General features: G+C 40.5%; 1 protein-coding gene across 5 annotated transcripts in view; it reads right to left on the reverse strand.

Annotated features, from left to right (window-relative positions):
• OSBPL8 (oxysterol binding protein like 8) overlaps positions 1–17,476 on the reverse strand; it is a 96,002-nt gene that overhangs the window by 36,712 nt on the left and 41,814 nt on the right. For 3 of the 5 annotated variants that reach the window (XM_075724851.1, XM_075725054.1, XM_075724807.1), the window contains one exon: positions 16,244–16,381. In XM_075724851.1, the coding sequence (XP_075580966.1) occupies positions 16,244–16,381 (138 nt within the window). Of the gene's footprint in view, positions 1–1,075; positions 1,288–16,243; positions 16,382–17,476 lie in introns of those variants that run through there. The other 2 variants (XM_075724988.1, XM_009481656.2) reach the window with 2 other exon arrangements.

A 17,476-nucleotide genomic window follows, 5' to 3' on the forward strand; every position in this document is an offset into this window, starting at 1 on the left:
ATGAAGCTTAATAGAACGTGGTGTCCCAAGCAACTGCCCCCACCTGCCTGAGGCTGAACATGCTGCTCCAGTGATTCTGCAAGCCAGCACCGGCTAGTGATGCAGAGAGCTCCCTCATCGCCAGCCTGCAACCTCCCCCCGTGCTCTGCACCCCAACTCTTGGCTTCAGAGCCAGGGCTTACAAATTCAGTGAGCCATTCTGCAGACGGCATACAATGAAAAGTGAAAACTATTTTATTTCCCCACTCCCCCCCCCCCCACGCCCCACATTCTGGCCCCATGGGACTATGCAACAAAGCGTGTATGTGCGCACGCACAAGACAAATCACACATACAGAGTAATTCTGGGAAGAATGTACAATTTCTACAATGTTCCCTTTCAGGAAGAGGCAACCTTGTAACACATTTTCAAGCATCGAAGTTTCCTGAAGTAAACTGCTGAAATTCGGGTACCTATATCAGACGTGCTTATTATGGACAACGAAACTCTAGAAATTCATTTCAATATTCCAGTACTGATTTTCAGGAGACAACAAATCTGAGCAAAAGGAGAATCAAGACCTTTCTGGTGTTAAATGGCTTAAAAATCTTGCACTACGGAGTCTAGCAAGGCTATGCTTTTAGCCTTAACTCCTATCTTGTAATTTTGTCAAACCACTGATGACAAGCACACAAATTCTTCAGTAGTTCTAGCCAAATTAAAACCTTCTGCTGTACCTTACTATTTTAAAGCAAGTCCCTTGTGTGTGGGGGGGAGCGGAAAGTACAAGGGAGGAAGGCATTTTTAAACCACATCACAGAACTTCAGTCATAAAAGCCCAAACAACCAAAACAAATATGCCAGCCAGTACCAAATAAACAAATGCCTTTTAAATAGAGATTTGCTGCGGTATAAGGTAACTTACTCACCTATCTACAAATCTTGCCACTACAAAGAGCTGTTATCTAAATGCATACAAGCAATATTCTTCCTGATTTCTACCAACGTCTCAGTACTTTAATTCAAGCTGAAAAAATTGAGGCAGAAATTATATTATCTTCTGTACATTTTAAGAAATGCAAGACCAAAACAAACCTGGTAAAGCAGGAGACAGTTCGTTATATCCTCCAAATGAAGCATTCCGGACAAGCTTTCGGACATCAGCTCTTGGAGAGAACACAGATGAGATCCCAGCACATGAAGAAAACCTACGTCGCACTGGACCCTCTTCCTTCATGAGTTAAGGTGTTTGTGTAAGGATTATGTTCTCTGTGAAAGCTGGTTAGCATTAGCTGCTTGGAACAAGAGTGTTGCAGTAACAGCCTTTTACCTCACATTCTGATCAGTAAGATACAAAAGGAAAAAAAAAAGAAACAAACGAAGGGCACACATGAAAAATGCAGTGAAGAGACAGAGGCTGCCAAATCAGCAGCAAGCCAAGCAACACTATACTCCTCTCATCAAACCCATTAGGACGCTTAAAGCAGAATGGCTTTGCTTCAGCTCCTCTTTTCCACAAATACACGGCATCTCATTTTTTACATCTCAGTTTTGGTCCTACTCGTCTCTGCTTTCTAAGCACACAAAAATGGTGATTATTTTGGTTTTAAAGATTTATTAAATCAATTCTTTTTTCTGTTAGTCTTTCAAGTCCCAAATTTATATTGCACAAAGCACAATTCATGAGCTATGTGGCTCCCCTGTTGATATTGCGGTATGCTACAGGAATCTGAAAAGGGAGACAATGTTTTGTGTTACGCAGCCATGTTGAACTTCCCTGTTTAGGCACTTACCTAGTTAGTTTTCATCAACTGATTGCTGTGGCTTCTGCATCTTCATTTCTTATTTTTATTTAAAAGGTGGGGTAATAGCTTTTTCTTCTCTAAGACTCTGTCATATTTATATATACAAACCAGCCTGACTCCTGGAAGAGTTGCACAAAATAAGCTCCACAGAAAGGGTTTTTTTAATTAATGCCCCAAATACTTTATGCAATGAATGAAACACTTAAATGAACCAACTTAAATTTTAAACATAAAAAATCCCGGTAAATTATGCTTCAAAACTAGAAATCAGCTGATCCAAACTGCTCTTGCTGATAGCTCCCAGAACAAAGTCAAATAAGCTCTCTCTAACCTCCTTCATCCACCGCTCATTAGATAGGCTGCTTTTTTTCCCTGACGACTAGCGTGCATGGCCACCCTCTTCCATATGTGGAATTTCCTTCCTGCCTGGTCCTTCTCTGCTGACCCCATTTTCCCCCACCACACCTTATTTCTGACGAGATATGTTTTGAAACCTACTCTGTTTGCTGGAAAGCAGAAAAATAAGACACTAAGAATTGGCCTGAAAATAAGAACTTGCTGTCTCCCTTACTCCATACTAGAGGTCTCCTCTTCTTACAAAGTGAAACACATCCCACAAATCAAATAAATGGTAGTGTGAATTTGATTAATCCTCAAATAATACTGTTTACTCCTGCTGCTTATGCAAAGAAGTGTACTTACTATTTGTAGCTCAGTAATTTCGGTTCACATTGGCTCAAGGATAATACAGTAGACCAAAGTACTTTATAACCCCTATGAAAGGTTTTAACTGTGCAGAGTGTATGTGCGTTAGTACCTATAGATATATACACTAAGGCACATGCAGAAAACACCGCATAAAACATAGCAGTTTCCAGGATCTTATGAATCACTAGAATTTCTTCATGCCTCTTAACAGACTAATGTCCCAATACATGCCAAGAAAAAAGATGTAACTGAAAAAAACAAGTATGAGCCATCAGTAGAAACCATTATATGTGATACATAACCTTCACTTCTTTTGTACAAGAAGTGAAAAACTATTCACTTGGGCACAGGGAGGGGGAGAAACTGCATGAGCATGTCTTGTGTTCAGGCCTGTCTCCATTTATCCATTACTGTGTCTCATACCTCCCTCAGCTGAAGCAGTCCTTGCCCAGATGTCCCGGAAGGAACAGAAAGAACAGCTGAAAAACTTAGGGAGTGGAATGGTGGGGCAATGAGGAGGAAATGCAAGGGGGGAGAACACCACTTTTTTCTTCTTTTTTTTTTAAACAAACACAGCTCCACATCACTTCTCCAAATCTATCTTCCTAACTACAAAACAGAGCAACTGCCTTGGTCCAAATCTCTTCAGAATACGCATTTTCTTTTTTCTAATTAAAACCAAGAGAAAGCTGCAGTAGAAAAACTCCCTTTACACACAGAAGGAACTGTATCCTCTCATTACAGGCCTATCTTTCCCAGTTAATGGGTCTGCTATCTTGTCTTTCAGAGTCAGGGCTATGACCCTGCCCGGAACGCTCTGCTGACACTGGTATCAGGACGTTTCCACGTCTTGTACCGGATCGGCAGGGTCACACAGACTAACGGGAGGCTCCACCACCAGCCACCCACGCTGCTTTTTCTGCATCTGCCTCCAGCCACTGTGCCAGCCAGTTCTGGAGCCACTACTGAGCACGACTCTGCCAGCCTACCAGGTTCTTCCCCAGCATAGTATTCTCTACCACATTATGTTCACATTACCAAAAAGTGGCTAGACATCCAGGGGTTTGATGAAACAATGTAATCCCGAAGGTCTTCCCTTTATTTCTCTCCATGCCCTCTCAGGTCCCTTGACACTGTTCATGTAGCCAAGATGTAAAAGAGAACAGATTAAAAAGCTCTTTCTCCTTCCTGTGCCCTTCTCTCCATTTAGAAGTGAAATGGAAATCTTTGGGTAGATAAAATTAAGAATTTCAACACTGAAGCTATCTCCCAACGAAGGAAGCCATTATCCAGGTATTCTGACTAAGTACCTTCTGCTTTAACTCATCAGCAATATAGGAGATGCAGACTCTGTGCCTTTTGCCAAAATATGTCTGTCTCATCACTGCAAAGGAGGGGGAAAAGAAAAAAAAAAAAGTCTAATTTAAGCTTCCTCCTTCGTTTCCCTCCCCCCCACCAAGTCATCTTCATATTTCACTTAAATCTGCAGTGGTAAAACAGTTAATTACATGGTTTGGCTGTAAAAATTCACTAGTTCTCCGCCTTTGCAACAGCTTGTGATTTATTATAGTTGCTAATACTTGTATACACATGTTCATTTGCTTCAACTACTTCAAAGCAGTACATGTTGCCAGAGAGATAGCTGACACACAACCAAAAGGCTGTTAGATCAAAAGGAATCTGTAACGTTTAATAAAAATAAGCATTCTTCGCCATGGTGTGAATCTAAGTTTATTGTAACTCTTGAGCATCAGCCTGTGATATTAAAGGGGTTTCTGCTCTCCACACACTCAGCGCCCAAAGCTCTTAGAAACCCTTTTAATTCCTTGCAATACATTTGATTCCTGAAAGGACAAAGAGATACTTTTAAGTAGTTGGAAGTGCTTTTATTTGTATGTTCTGTACATGACAATGGAAAGGTGCACTTCATTAGCCATCACATATTAGACAAAAAAAAAATCCTTCTTCCTCTTCTCCCCTCCCTGAAAATAAATTCAGACAGAATAGGTCCCTCTAGTGATAAAATCGGAATTAGTACCATTCATTAGGTGATCTTACACTAATGTCCCAGGAAGCCTTCTATCCTTTTGATATCACTTCCCAGTGCCTTAATAATTAATATACTTAGAAAATGCACTAACATACACAGCTTGGAAGTTTACCCAATTTCAAAATACTCACAAATAGAACTACAGCCAAGTCTAACTGCAAAAGCCAGACATAGCTGAAAAGCCTGCGTAAACATTAAAGTATCTGCACTGTAGCCTAAATGCATCAGGTGTGTGCCACAGTGTATCTGTACATGAAAAAATAAGATTCCTCACAACAAAAGTTAAGTACTTCATGAAAGCAGGCGCTAGACTAACTATGTCACTGAAAGGGAAGAAAAAGTCTCCTGGTTTCTCTGTTTTACACAATACCCAAATCAGTAGGAAGACAAAAAAAACCATGACTGAAATATTTAGTTCATCTCTCTCAGGGGGTGGGGGGGATGGTGGAAGAATCCATTCTCAGTCAATCTGTTGAACACCTCTTTAGATGAAAACCTATCTGTTGTACACATTCATTTTTCTAAAGGACAGAATGCGTTTCTCATATCAGCTACTCAGTCAGGGCTTCTTCAGTAGTAAATGCTGGCTGAAAAACAAACCATAATCCCATGCTTAAGACATTCTTCTAGGATACCGCCTGGGGCAAAACTTCAATCTCAGTATACAAAACAAAAATAGAAGACATGCAATTCCAATATGGCACAAACACTTTTGACAAAGCCTGGTTTTAGTTTTAAAACATTTCTCCACCTGAAAAATATTTACAGCTGAAAAAAACCATAGGCTTATCAAAAAAGACCTCTCTGAATTGTACAGGTATGAATTCCAAGCATGGAAATTGAACTCAAATCAAATACATTCCAAACTATTCAACTGAGGAAGTTTAAATATAATAACCCTTTTTATATAGGTTTTAGAAGTTTAAAATAATGAACATATTATACAAACTGACACTGATGCAGTAATACAACTAAGAGTATATCTAGTGATGCACAGTAAAAAAATATTCTTTTTCCCCTTAGAGGTATACAAGGAAAACCCAAAACCTTCTTAAAACCAAACTCTGTAAAAGCTAAAGGGAGAAGAAGGAGGAAGGAAAACTGATGGTGTAGCAGAGAAGACAGAAGCTTTTTAGACTCGCCCTTCAAGTCTGACAGTAATTTGCCTTGACATCTCGACAACGCTACCTTTTTGAGTAGAATTCTCCCCCAGTCCAACAGAAGAAAAGGTCATGAATAATTCTCTACATGCAGTATACATGCTTTGTGATATGCAGAAAACAGAAAAAGCAAACTGCTAGACTATCATACCTATAAATGAGTTTTATCCAACACCGGATTTTTGCACATGGACTTGAAGTGAAAGTGGTTTTCCCCTATTTAACAGAATGGGTATTAAAGATATACTTGCCTTCAGACACCAATATTTGATTTAGAAAAACAATGTCTGAACCATGACGCTACAAGTTGTGTCAGTAGTTTACAGTGACAAGTTTCTTTCACCAAATATTCTTCTGTTCTCTGGTATTTCCAAGTCGAGTGCAGTTTAGCCAAGTAGTAATTCCAGAGGCATGCCTGATGGTGGTTATGAATGAACACCAAGGCTCCCAGTGCCCTGCTGGCAACTGCACTTGGCTGCACCTCCTCGCTTGCTAACACTCCTGCTCAGCTCCTCCCACCCAAAGTAAATAGGCTTGCTCACTGCTCAGGTTTCAACAGTTTTCATTTCAGCCCTTATGAAATTCTCAAGGTCACAGTTCAGGTTCAAGTAGGCCAGCTCCGCAGAGATTGTCATGGAGAAAGAGAACTTGCTCGAGAAGTTTCACAGTAATCCCCCCTGCTGTGCCTTTGAAACCCAGTACCGCACTTTCATAAAGCTATAACCCACACAGAAAGGAGTACGTGCAATTTACTCAAGCCACAAATACTGGGTGGAGTAGCATTTCAGAAATGGCAAGTTTTAATAAACACACAATGACTTGCAGAGCGGAATGTGCCAGAGTGTGCATTACAGTCAGAAAGCAGGAGGTCAAGATAATACATTCAGGAGACTAACCACACAGAGCAGAACTTAAAGCATTTCACAAGAAAGCCAGCCTGGTAACACGAGCTAAACCCAGATTATTTAGGGGTCAAACTCCTTCCTTGATCACTGTGACTAGAACCTCACTCACATCCCGTTTGAGACAAGCATCACTAAAGCCGTTCCAAGTCATGTCACACAATTTTGCAGAACCGGGGCTTCACCTCCGTGATGTACGCTCCATCATGTCATGAAACTTAAAAGTGACCACCCATGTCACTGGGGTCAGGTCCCTGCAGCAGTACAACAGATACTAATCCAGAACTACCAAAAGAACAACCAGTCCACATGGCTCCTACACACTGCTGATTACAAAATACTTCCTCAGCATCAAAAGACAAGGTAAGACAAATTAAAACACCTCCCAAGAATACAGCAAGAGAGACCAAGACTCTCCAAGTGCAAGGGCTTGCAAGGTTTTAGACACAATTCCCACACGGCAGGAGAAAGCAAAAGCGCAAACATTTTTCTAAGACATTAGAAGCACTTACTCTACAGAGAAGGTGCCCGACTTCAGAAGTAATATTTACTGTTAATATGGAAATGTTAAAAAATAAGCTTGTCGGAGAGCCTCAACAAGCCCTCCAGCAGTTTCTTCTCTTGTGCTGAGACAGTGGGACAGACTTACAGAAAGATGAAGTGAGGTAAAAAAGCATGGCATGCTTAGTGATAAGTTGCTCTTACTGTGTCAAGACAATAAATTTTTTAGCCATTCTTCAGGTTCTCCATTCAAAGGACAGATATAGTGGAGGGAAACAGGAGATGGCATGAAGTTACTTCCATGACTAAGTCTGTCTAGATATAGAGAGTAAAGTCAAAGGAAGCATGAGAAGAAAAACAGAAATCATTATCAAAGATTAGATATAACCCAACTACCCAGGAAACAGCTTGATTTAGAACCAGATAGATTGGCAAGGTTTTACAATCTGAAAGCCAAATACTATTATCAAAAAGAAATATTAACACACTGAAAGAGCTAGTTGAAAGAGAAGCAGGAGCTGGCATTTAAGCAGTGATCAGTATTCTACCGCTGGAGTTAAAGCCTCCCCCACACTCAATGCATGCATTTGCTATAACCAAAAGGCATGCAGGATTTCTCTCTCCAGCTCCAACGCAGCACCTCTCCGCTGCGGCTTCAGTCTCGTGCACCCACATGAATGAACAGGCTCTCACGACCTCCTGGCAGAAACTTGGCCAAAGCACTGAAGCCAACTGCCTATCTCAGGAAGCGTTGCTAATGCTTTGAAAAAGCTTCGACTTCACTGACACAGGGCTGTATCTTCCCTTGCACCAGACCACAGTAATCCCTCTTTCCCCTAACAGCTGCTAAAAGAAGATGTGTGCTACATCCCCAGACCTGCTTCTTTCCAGACGAGAGGAAATGGCCTCAAGCTGCATCAGGGGAGGTTTAGATTGGATATTAGGAAAAATTTCTTCACGAAAAGAGTAGTCAAGCATTGGAACAAGCTGTCCAGAGAGGTAGTGGAGTCACCATCCCTGGAAGTGTTCAAAAAACAGGTAGACGTGGCACTTTGGGACATGGTTTAGTGGGCATGGTGGTGCTGGGTTGGTGGTTGGACTGATGACCTTAGAGGTCCTTTCCAACCTTAATGATTCCTAGTTTTTACTTTCATTAAAAAATAATCCAGCCGCCAAGCCAGGAAACATGAAATTACTACTCTACCCTTAATTGGTTTAGTGGTGGACTTGGTAGTGTTAGGTTAATGGTTGGACTGGATGATCTTAAAGGCCTTTTCCAGCCTAAATGATTCTATGATTCTATGATTCGTGCACACTGACCACCAGTGAGCCAGAACAGGGATGACAAGTCAGGAGCTCCAGATATTTCTTACCACCCAGACAAATAAATTCTGCTGCTGTTGCTGTCAACTGAGCCAAACACCTGAAACAAACATTTTTTAAAGGCTGCAAGTTGTACAGGTCTACAACAAATCATGTTTCACTTGTTAGCTGCCTCAGGTAGACAGCAATGTCCAAGTCTTGCATATTCTTGGTCATTATCATCCCATCATGCTGAAGGCATCTCATCCCTTCAGTAGTTAATAAGTGTTCTTTAGGACCCAGTGCTTGAAAATACCTGTTTTTCACTCTCCACCTTCTCTCACATACAAAAATAGTTAAATTTGTATTTTGTCCCCAAATGCAGCATCCTACGGCTTAAAATAATAGCATGTCCTTCAGATGTCTACTCTGGAGCAAACAGCCTATCGTACAAGCTCAGCACAGCCAGAAATGCCCTTACTCTCCACTGAAAGCAGCTTCCCCTCCTGCTTTCTATTCATTCTGATCATCACCATTATTGGCAGACCTGTAATTCTGCTTGCACTGCCAATCCACCTCCCTGCACCTAAGCCACTTCTGTTTCTCAGTCATTTAACACAGAATACGTTTTCATCATACTGCAAACTGAATTAACAGCTACTACTACTCCACTGGAAAGGAGGGGCAGATCCTGTTTCTTATCTCAGCTCAAGCTCCTTCTGGGCACACACTTTTCACTGCTTACCTTTACTCGACAAGCTGACTTAAACAAAACAAAACAAAACAGACCACAGCAAGATGCTACTAATTTAGCTCAAAGATTTACATTATTGTAAAATATATCCTCCTTAATCTTTATCATCCTAACACACTTTTCCCAGATACTACTCACATTTTCACCCCATCTGCATCTCATCAATGCTTTGGATAAATATAGGAAAAACACTGAGGGCTGACACAGTCAAGCTCAGGAGCCGGGAAGCTTGTCTGCACAGGTCGCCCTTCTCCAGATGAAACACAGAAACTAGAGCTCCAAAATCTTAATGTGTTATCTGCTGAGTTGCCTGCCTTGAAGTATCAAATACAATACTGTCAACACAAACAACACTGCTATTTGGTCCTGTTTAAGTATGGATGACGCTCCCATTAGTGCCACCTGCAAATTACAGTCCTCATTCAAAGCCACAAAAATCTAAAATGGCAAAATCTTTCTATAATGAATGTTGTGAATTTTGCATTCTTCTTCATATGGATTTTCACCTCCTTACACTCTTAAAAAATAAGCCCAGAGATTATCTCCCAAGCAAATAAACACATATGTAATTCACTAGCAAGTGAAAAACTAGAGAAGCATTTCATCATGTATACTTTATAACATACACTCAAAGGCACACAAAGAACAGCAGCACAAACTCTCATTAAATAAAGCCATAAACAGACAATATGAATACTGGTAGAAAATTAGAAAATATTAAAAACCCCCTCTGAGGAGACTTCTGAATTTTTCATCAATTTTAAGTGATCACTATTTCTATATTAATCCATTTTATCAAACAAATAAAGCGGTATCCCGATGTAAGTCTGAGTTAACAAGATTTACAAGAATCCAATTTACCTGGGATAATTTGTGTAACAACATTAACAGCTTAGATCAGCAAGCAGAGTTCTGCTCTACAGCTTTTGAAAATGCAGTCTTGGACTCTGTATTTTTCATGTTAATTTTTTTTAACTGTAATAAAATAGTTTTGTCAATGATTCCTTCTGGTTGCACTTACGGTAGGTTAAAAAAAGTAAAAACCCCAAAATAAACTTGATAAAAGTTTAGTTGTTTGCCCATTAAAAGTTAATAGCCTTTTCAACCACTGAATGCAAACACAGAAAATGAGCTAACTAAATATTGTTCAATCTATGTGTCAACTGCTAGAATTGAAAGATGTTTTAGCAGTCCTAACATCTATATGCACTACACTTACAAAAATACGGCCTTGGTAAGTTGGCAAGACCACACTACCTCACTAGAGCCTAAAAACACACCACCCCACAAACATAAGCAAAGCTTTACAGCAAAATCTAACTCCCCAAACCCATTAAAGTTTCCACCAACAGGCTACTGAATTATTTACATCCAATTCCAAGTCTGACAATTCTAAATAAAATATTTAGCAAAAACCACAGTACAATCATTTAGTATGTTCAAGGCACGGAGAAGTAGGAAGCTTTCATTGCCTAGCAGATAAGGCAGAAGAAAAACAACAATGATCTGAACATAAAACACACCGGAAGACAACATTCATGTACAATATATAGCATTGACAAATTAGAGACGGGACTAAACTTGGCAGATGTTATGAAAGGACAATTAAAGACTTCAGAAGTTAGAATTAAAGACTGTATGTGGGGAAAAAAGAACTATTTCCTTCAGAAAGCTTGATCTTGCAAATTCTTGCCAAATCTTTATCACTGTTTGATCATTTCCCACCCTGATTTGAGAAGCAAAGTTTTGCTTTGCTCATTTGAGTGAGCTGTTGAGTGACAGAATCTAGAAACCACTTTCTTAAACGTATAGAATGAATCTCAGCTTGAGCTGAGATCAGAAACAGGATCTGCTCCTCCTTTGAGTAGTAGTAGCTGTTAATTCAGTTTCTATATGAAAAATGCATAGACTGAAAAGTGAGGAAAATGAGTAAAAGTTTTCAAGATCAACTCAATGTGGAGCTGCTCAAGGCCACTTTCACAAGGAGTTCCTGAGTTACGATGCTGAGAAGCTCCATAATCAGAAAGCTTTCCTTTGTGTAGTTGAGCTTAGGGCTCCCATGAAAAGTTGTATTGCTGGCTTTCTAGGAACAGTGGTGCCACACAGAATGTGAAAGGTTGTCTACTTAATCCAACTTTGTGCCTTTATCAAATCCCTTCTTGCACACTGTGGATGCAAAAAGCTAGTTTTTAGGTTTGTTTTGATGTCTGTTGAACCTCAACACATCCGAGTATCATCAGCTTTTGTAGTAGATGGCACTTGGATTTTGGTATTCTCCAACTTAAAGCCACTGACGTTTGGAGGCTCAATAAATTTATTTTATAGAACTAATTGTAATCGCAGCATTATGATCAGGATTGGCTTATTCTGACACTCTAGTTACCTAATGATGGGTAAGGCAGAAATAAATTAAGTCCACAATAATTAAAATTACAAGTCCATCTGAGGACCAATGCTATATACAGCTGAGTTAGCCTTCAACACTAGAATTCTGAAATGGCTATGTAAACTGGTGAGCATAATAAACAAGCTGGGAAGATCGCCTGTACACATCATGCTACTGATGCTACGTGGAGTAAGTGGGTTGCACCAATCACACAATGGGCTCAAATAGGAAACCCCAGTTGCCCAGGAATCTTGGAAGTGATCATGGACTGGCCAGAAGGCAAAGATTTTGGAATATCACCAGAGGAGGAGGTGACATGTGCTGAAGAGGCCCCACTGTATAATAAACTGCCGGAAAATGAGAAGCAATATGCCCTGTTCACTAATGGGTCCTGTCGTCCTGTGGGAAAGCATCGGAAGTGGAAAGCTGCTGTATGGAGTCCTATATGACAAGTCGCAGAAACTGCTGAAGGAGAAAGGGAATCAAGTCAGTTTGCAGAGGTGAAAGTCATCCAGCTGGCTTTAGATATTGCTGAACAAGAAAAATGGTCAGTGCTCTATCTCTATACTGACTCATAGATGGTGACAAGTGCCCTGTGGGGGTGGCTGCAGCAATGGAAGCAGAGCAACTGGCAGCGCAGAGGCAAACCTGGCTGGGCTGCCGCATTGTGGCAAGATATTGCTGCCCGGGTAGAGAACCTGGTTGTAAAAGTACGTCACGTAGATGCTCACGTACCCAGGAGTCGGGCCACTGAAGAACATCAACACAACCAGCAGGTGGATCAGGCTGCTAAGATTGAAGTGGCTCAGGTGGATCTGGACTGGCAACATAAGGGTGAATTATTTATAGGTCAGTGGGCCCATGACACCTCAGGCTATCAAGGAAGAGATGCAACATATAAATGGGCTCGTGATCGAGGGTGGGGTTAGCCATGGACACTACTGCACAGGTTATCCCTGAATGTGAAATGCACCATAATCAAGCAAGCCAGGCGGTTAAAGCCTCTCTGGTATGGAAGGTGATGGCTGAAATACAAATATGGGGAGGCCTGGCAGATTGATTATATCACACTACCACAAACCCACCAAAGCAAGCGCTATGTGCTCACCATGGTGGAAGCAACACATATCCCGTGGCCCACGCAACTGCCCGGAACACCATCCTGGGCCTTGAAAAGCAAGTCCTGTAGTGACATAACACCCCAGAAAGAACTGAGTCAGACAACGGGACTCACTTCCAAAACAACTCATAGACACCTGGGCCAAAGAGCATGGTGTTGAGTGGGTATATCACATCCCCTATCATGCACCAGCCACTGGGAAAATCGAATGATACAATGGACTGTTAAAGACTACCCTGACAGCAGTGGGTGGTGGGACACTCAAACATTGGGATACACATTTAGCGAAAGCCACCTGGTTAGTCAACATTAGGGGATCTACCAATGGAGCTGGCCCTGTGCAGTCAAAACTTTTACATACTGTAGATGGGGATAAAGTCCCTGTAGTGCATGTAAAAAATACATTGGGGAAGACAGTCTAGGTTACTCCCACCTCAGGCAAAGGAAAACGTATCTGTGGGATTGCTTCTGCTCAAGGACCTGGGTGCACTTGGTGGGTGATGCGAAAGGGTGGAGAGGTCCAATGTGTACCTCAAGGGGATTTGATTTTGGGGTGAAAATAGCCAATTAACTGAATGGTACAGTATTAATCGCTATATAACACTGTATGGCATCACTTCTATGGTTGCTATACACCATATCAATGGTATTACAGTAAGAATCACCCAGATTAATGAAGAATGAACTTTGATAAAACTGAGCAAAGTGCAGCGGTGATGGAACCAGGACTGGCTTCAGCATGCAACAATCCAACACCACACACCATCTCTCCTCCACCGGAGGACTGTTATGACAGATGGAGCCCAAAGTCATGGACTAAATGAACTCAACAGACATTTTAGAGGGACGGCCCATAGACAAAGGGAATGATATCTGTGTGTATATATCAGAAGACAGCAAAGGTGGTGGTGATTAATTGGGATGTATTTGAAAGAGTGGGCATGACGCAGATGGTATAGAATAAGGGGTGGATATTGTCCTGGTTTCAGCTGGGATAGAGTTAATTTTCTTCCTAGTAGCTGGCATAGTGCTGTGCTTTGGATTTAGGATCAGAATAATGTTGATAATACACTGATGTTTTAGTTGTTGTTAAGTACCGCTTATGCTAGTCAAGGACTTTTCAGCTTCCCATGCTCTGCCAGGCGCACAAGAAGTTGGGAGGGGGCACAGCCAGGACAGCCGACCGAAAGTGCCCAAAGGGCTATTCTATACCATATGATGTCATGCTTAGTATATAAACTGGGGGGGAGTTGACCGGGGGGGCAGCGATCGCTGCTTGGGGACTGGCTGAGCGTCGGTCAGCGGGTGGTGAGCAACAGCATTGTGCATCACTTGCTTTGTATATTAATATTACTATTATTATTATTATTATTACTACTACTACTACTATTTTACTTTATTTTATTTCAACTATTAAACTGTTCTTATCTCAACCCACGAGCTTTCTCACTTTCACTCTTCCGATTCTCTCCCCCATCCCACCGCGGGGGGAGTGAGTGAGCAGCTGTGTGGTGCTTAGTTGCTGGCTAGGGTTAAATCACAACAAGGTGCCAGTAAACTAAAAGTATCTCCATTTAGTTCATAGTAAATGCCTTTAAATACTATATCTAAACATTTCCTATATTTCTGCATATTCTCATCATACAATATTACAGGTGTATTGTAAAGACCTTTATTAATTGGATTTCAGTTACAACAGTCAGCCTCAAGTACTCCATCACTTTAAACTCTGTTCTATTCATATTTTTCAGGCTTGCACAGCATATCTTTTTCCTACATAATAAGCTCACAGTTTCACCAGCACTGTAATTTCCCTGTAGGAATAAATACCACACAATAACCACCCAACTTCTGAATGCAGGTCAACCACTTCTATAAAAATCAAACCTACACCTCCCGAGTTGCAGATAGGCTAGAAGTTAGTAATTAAAGGTTGCTGAAGCCTAGCCCACATCATACCTTTTCACTGCTGAAACTGACTTCAAGCCAAATTCATTGGTTCATAAAACTACAGCCTCATTTCTAGTAGCACTCCTGGAAGACTAAGTCAGTGATGACTGATGCTAAAAAAGGCACAGATGCATTTAACCAGCTTAAAATAACCTGTATAAGCCCTGAAGTAATCAGAGGAAAAACAAATCAGAAGAGAAGACTTAATATCTGCACAGAGTTTGACGTAGCACAATCAAGTCTTAGTGCTTTTCAAGCCTGTTTTAATGAATTTCTTAGGAGTGAAGGCCCTTAAAAAAGCCCAAGTTTGCCTTTATAAATTAGTGGGAATAGCAACATTAAAAGGAAGACTTTACTACAATATTCAAATACACTTATGTAACTACAACATTTGTCTAGTAAGGGATACAACACAGTGCATAGAGAGAACAACCAAAAATTTATTTAAACCTAATAAAAATCACAAACAAGTTACATATGTATATTCTACAGCAAATAATTCCAGACTAAGCACAATGCAAGCCAGAGAACATCAAGTGCTGTTCCAGTGAGATAACAGCAGTTTTTAGAAAATATATAAGAGCTAGCTGTGCATAGCACTGAAAATACTACCATAATAACTCTTAAACTACACTAAAAGACTACCAGATTCAATATCAGTAACAACTATCTTTGGTTTCAAAGCTTTTTGCTTTTTATCTGAATTGTACTGAATGGGAAAACAGGAAAATGATTCGAAGTTACCTGAGAAACTGCCTTTATTACTCTGACAGACTAATATCATTACTTTGACAAAGCAAACTATGGGATTTAGGGAAAAAAAAGAAATCTCAGGAACACTACTCATGGCAAGAACTAAAGGAAGCACAGATGACTAACATGACTGCCAAGAGTAAAAGGAGAAAGAATATTAATAAAAAAAAGCCTGAAGTTTTCACTAAGGACTCCACACACCATAACAAACATGTCTAATGATATCCTAGGCAATAGGACAACACAAGCAGTGTCAAATGCAAATACACACAAGGAGAGCAACTATGGCTTGTTTTTGTTTTTTAAACAGACTATCAACATGTCAGGACTACTGACCAGTTTCACTTTGCACCCAATCAGTTCACATGGATGCACTGAGTTTGTTTTCAACAGGTTTAGCAAGGCAGAGGGACTGTTTGAAAGCTGGCAAAAAGTAGTGCTGAGACTTTTTTCTTTCCCCCTTTCCTGAAGAGAAGGATCGTTCAGTGGACGTAATTGCTAAAAGATCTTTACACAAAGGTTCCAGGCTTAGGTGGTGTATCATAATGCTTCTGCGTAAAGACATGACTTAAATACCTGAGACATTACTGTGACCATTGGTTACAGGATTATACACACATAATGATTTACCATCATGTGGACTGTTCTCCCACAAATCATAGCATGCTTTAATAAACTAGTGCACCACGTATTGCATTTTTTTCTCTTTCAGATTAACACATATGGATACAAAGAACTACATACAATATTTCAATATGCTTTCTTCCTTACCTCTTTATTATAAAAGGCAGTGTTTTTGAATCAACATTCGGAACAGATAATTAACGTCAGTGTTTAAGTTAAAACGTCTGTAAAAAATAGCTTTGTCTTACCATGACTGTGGGCAATTCCTGGGCTGAGAGATGGTTGGAATAACTCTTTGGTTGGAGTAAAATAGGCTTCTTTCCCCTGACGCTGGCTCATTTTTCCTGGAGTTAAAAGCTGTGATTCATCGCTGCTTGTTACCACTGCTGAAATACAAAATGGATGCTCATTCAATGATGTTATGTGCTTGTGCATAGATTTCTATTAACAACTTAATTATTTATGAAACTGGTATTCAACTGCTGTCTTGCAAAATTTTTCATTCTAGAAAATGATGATTTCAAACCAGAGATTTGCTTTGGGGTGGACAGCAGAAAGGAGCTGACAAGACTGGTCTAAGACACAAAGCAGAAGATGAAAGCAAAAACTAGGAGGAGGTAGGAAAGGCTGCTACTGAATACAGATACAGCACTGAGCTGTTACTTAACTTCTGAAATCCTGCTTTCTTCACCACTTTCGTGATAGTTCTTGGTTTAACTAGCTACAACACAGCCAACCCAGGAAACAGCTTGCCAGATCAAGCTGTGCCACCACCCCAGAAAGCTAAGATGAACATACACACATCACAAGAAATAAGTCTTATTAATAAAGATCATGTATAGACTCTGTCCAAGGGAAAGGTTTCAAGCAGAAGAGTTACTCTCCTTGAACCTTATCAGTCTGAAAGACTTGTTCAATGTCTTCTAGCTATTTGTGAGATCACCTGGCCAGCCATCCTGTTAATGGTGTCTGTACATTTCCTTAAGCCACACACAACAAAACTGTACCTTTTTTGACAGTGGAAGAATGGCTGACTCAGTAACACCTGTCCTGTGGAAGTAGATGTACTGACAAAAAGAGATCACAGGGGGAAACAAAAGATGCTTACTAAAGGAGAGCCTGCCTAAAAGACTGGAACTTATGACACAGCTCATTTTAAGAGTTCCTAAAATTTCCTCAAACAGTTTTAAAAGTTCAGCAGAAGATCTAGTCTAACCAAACAAGTTCCATTTTCTGGATGGAATCTGCAAAGTACAGAGGCCCTCCTCGTAGCTTTATTTCTGCTATTATTACAGTAACGGAAACATTTTTTGAGCAAAGCCTAGCATAAACACAAGGCAGTATGAAGAATGCAAGGATGCCAGGATACCCACCTGTACTATTTTTCTACATCAGATAAACCATCTAAAGCTCTGCTCCAGACAAACTATACCCTACACAGACTGCTGCTCAGGAAAAATACATGAGGAGATGGACAAGGG

The sequence above is a fragment of the Pelecanus crispus genome, chromosome 1, assembly GCF_030463565.1.
Source record: "Pelecanus crispus isolate bPelCri1 chromosome 1, bPelCri1.pri, whole genome shotgun sequence".
Lineage (NCBI taxonomy): Eukaryota > Metazoa > Chordata > Aves > Pelecaniformes > Pelecanidae > Pelecanus > Pelecanus crispus.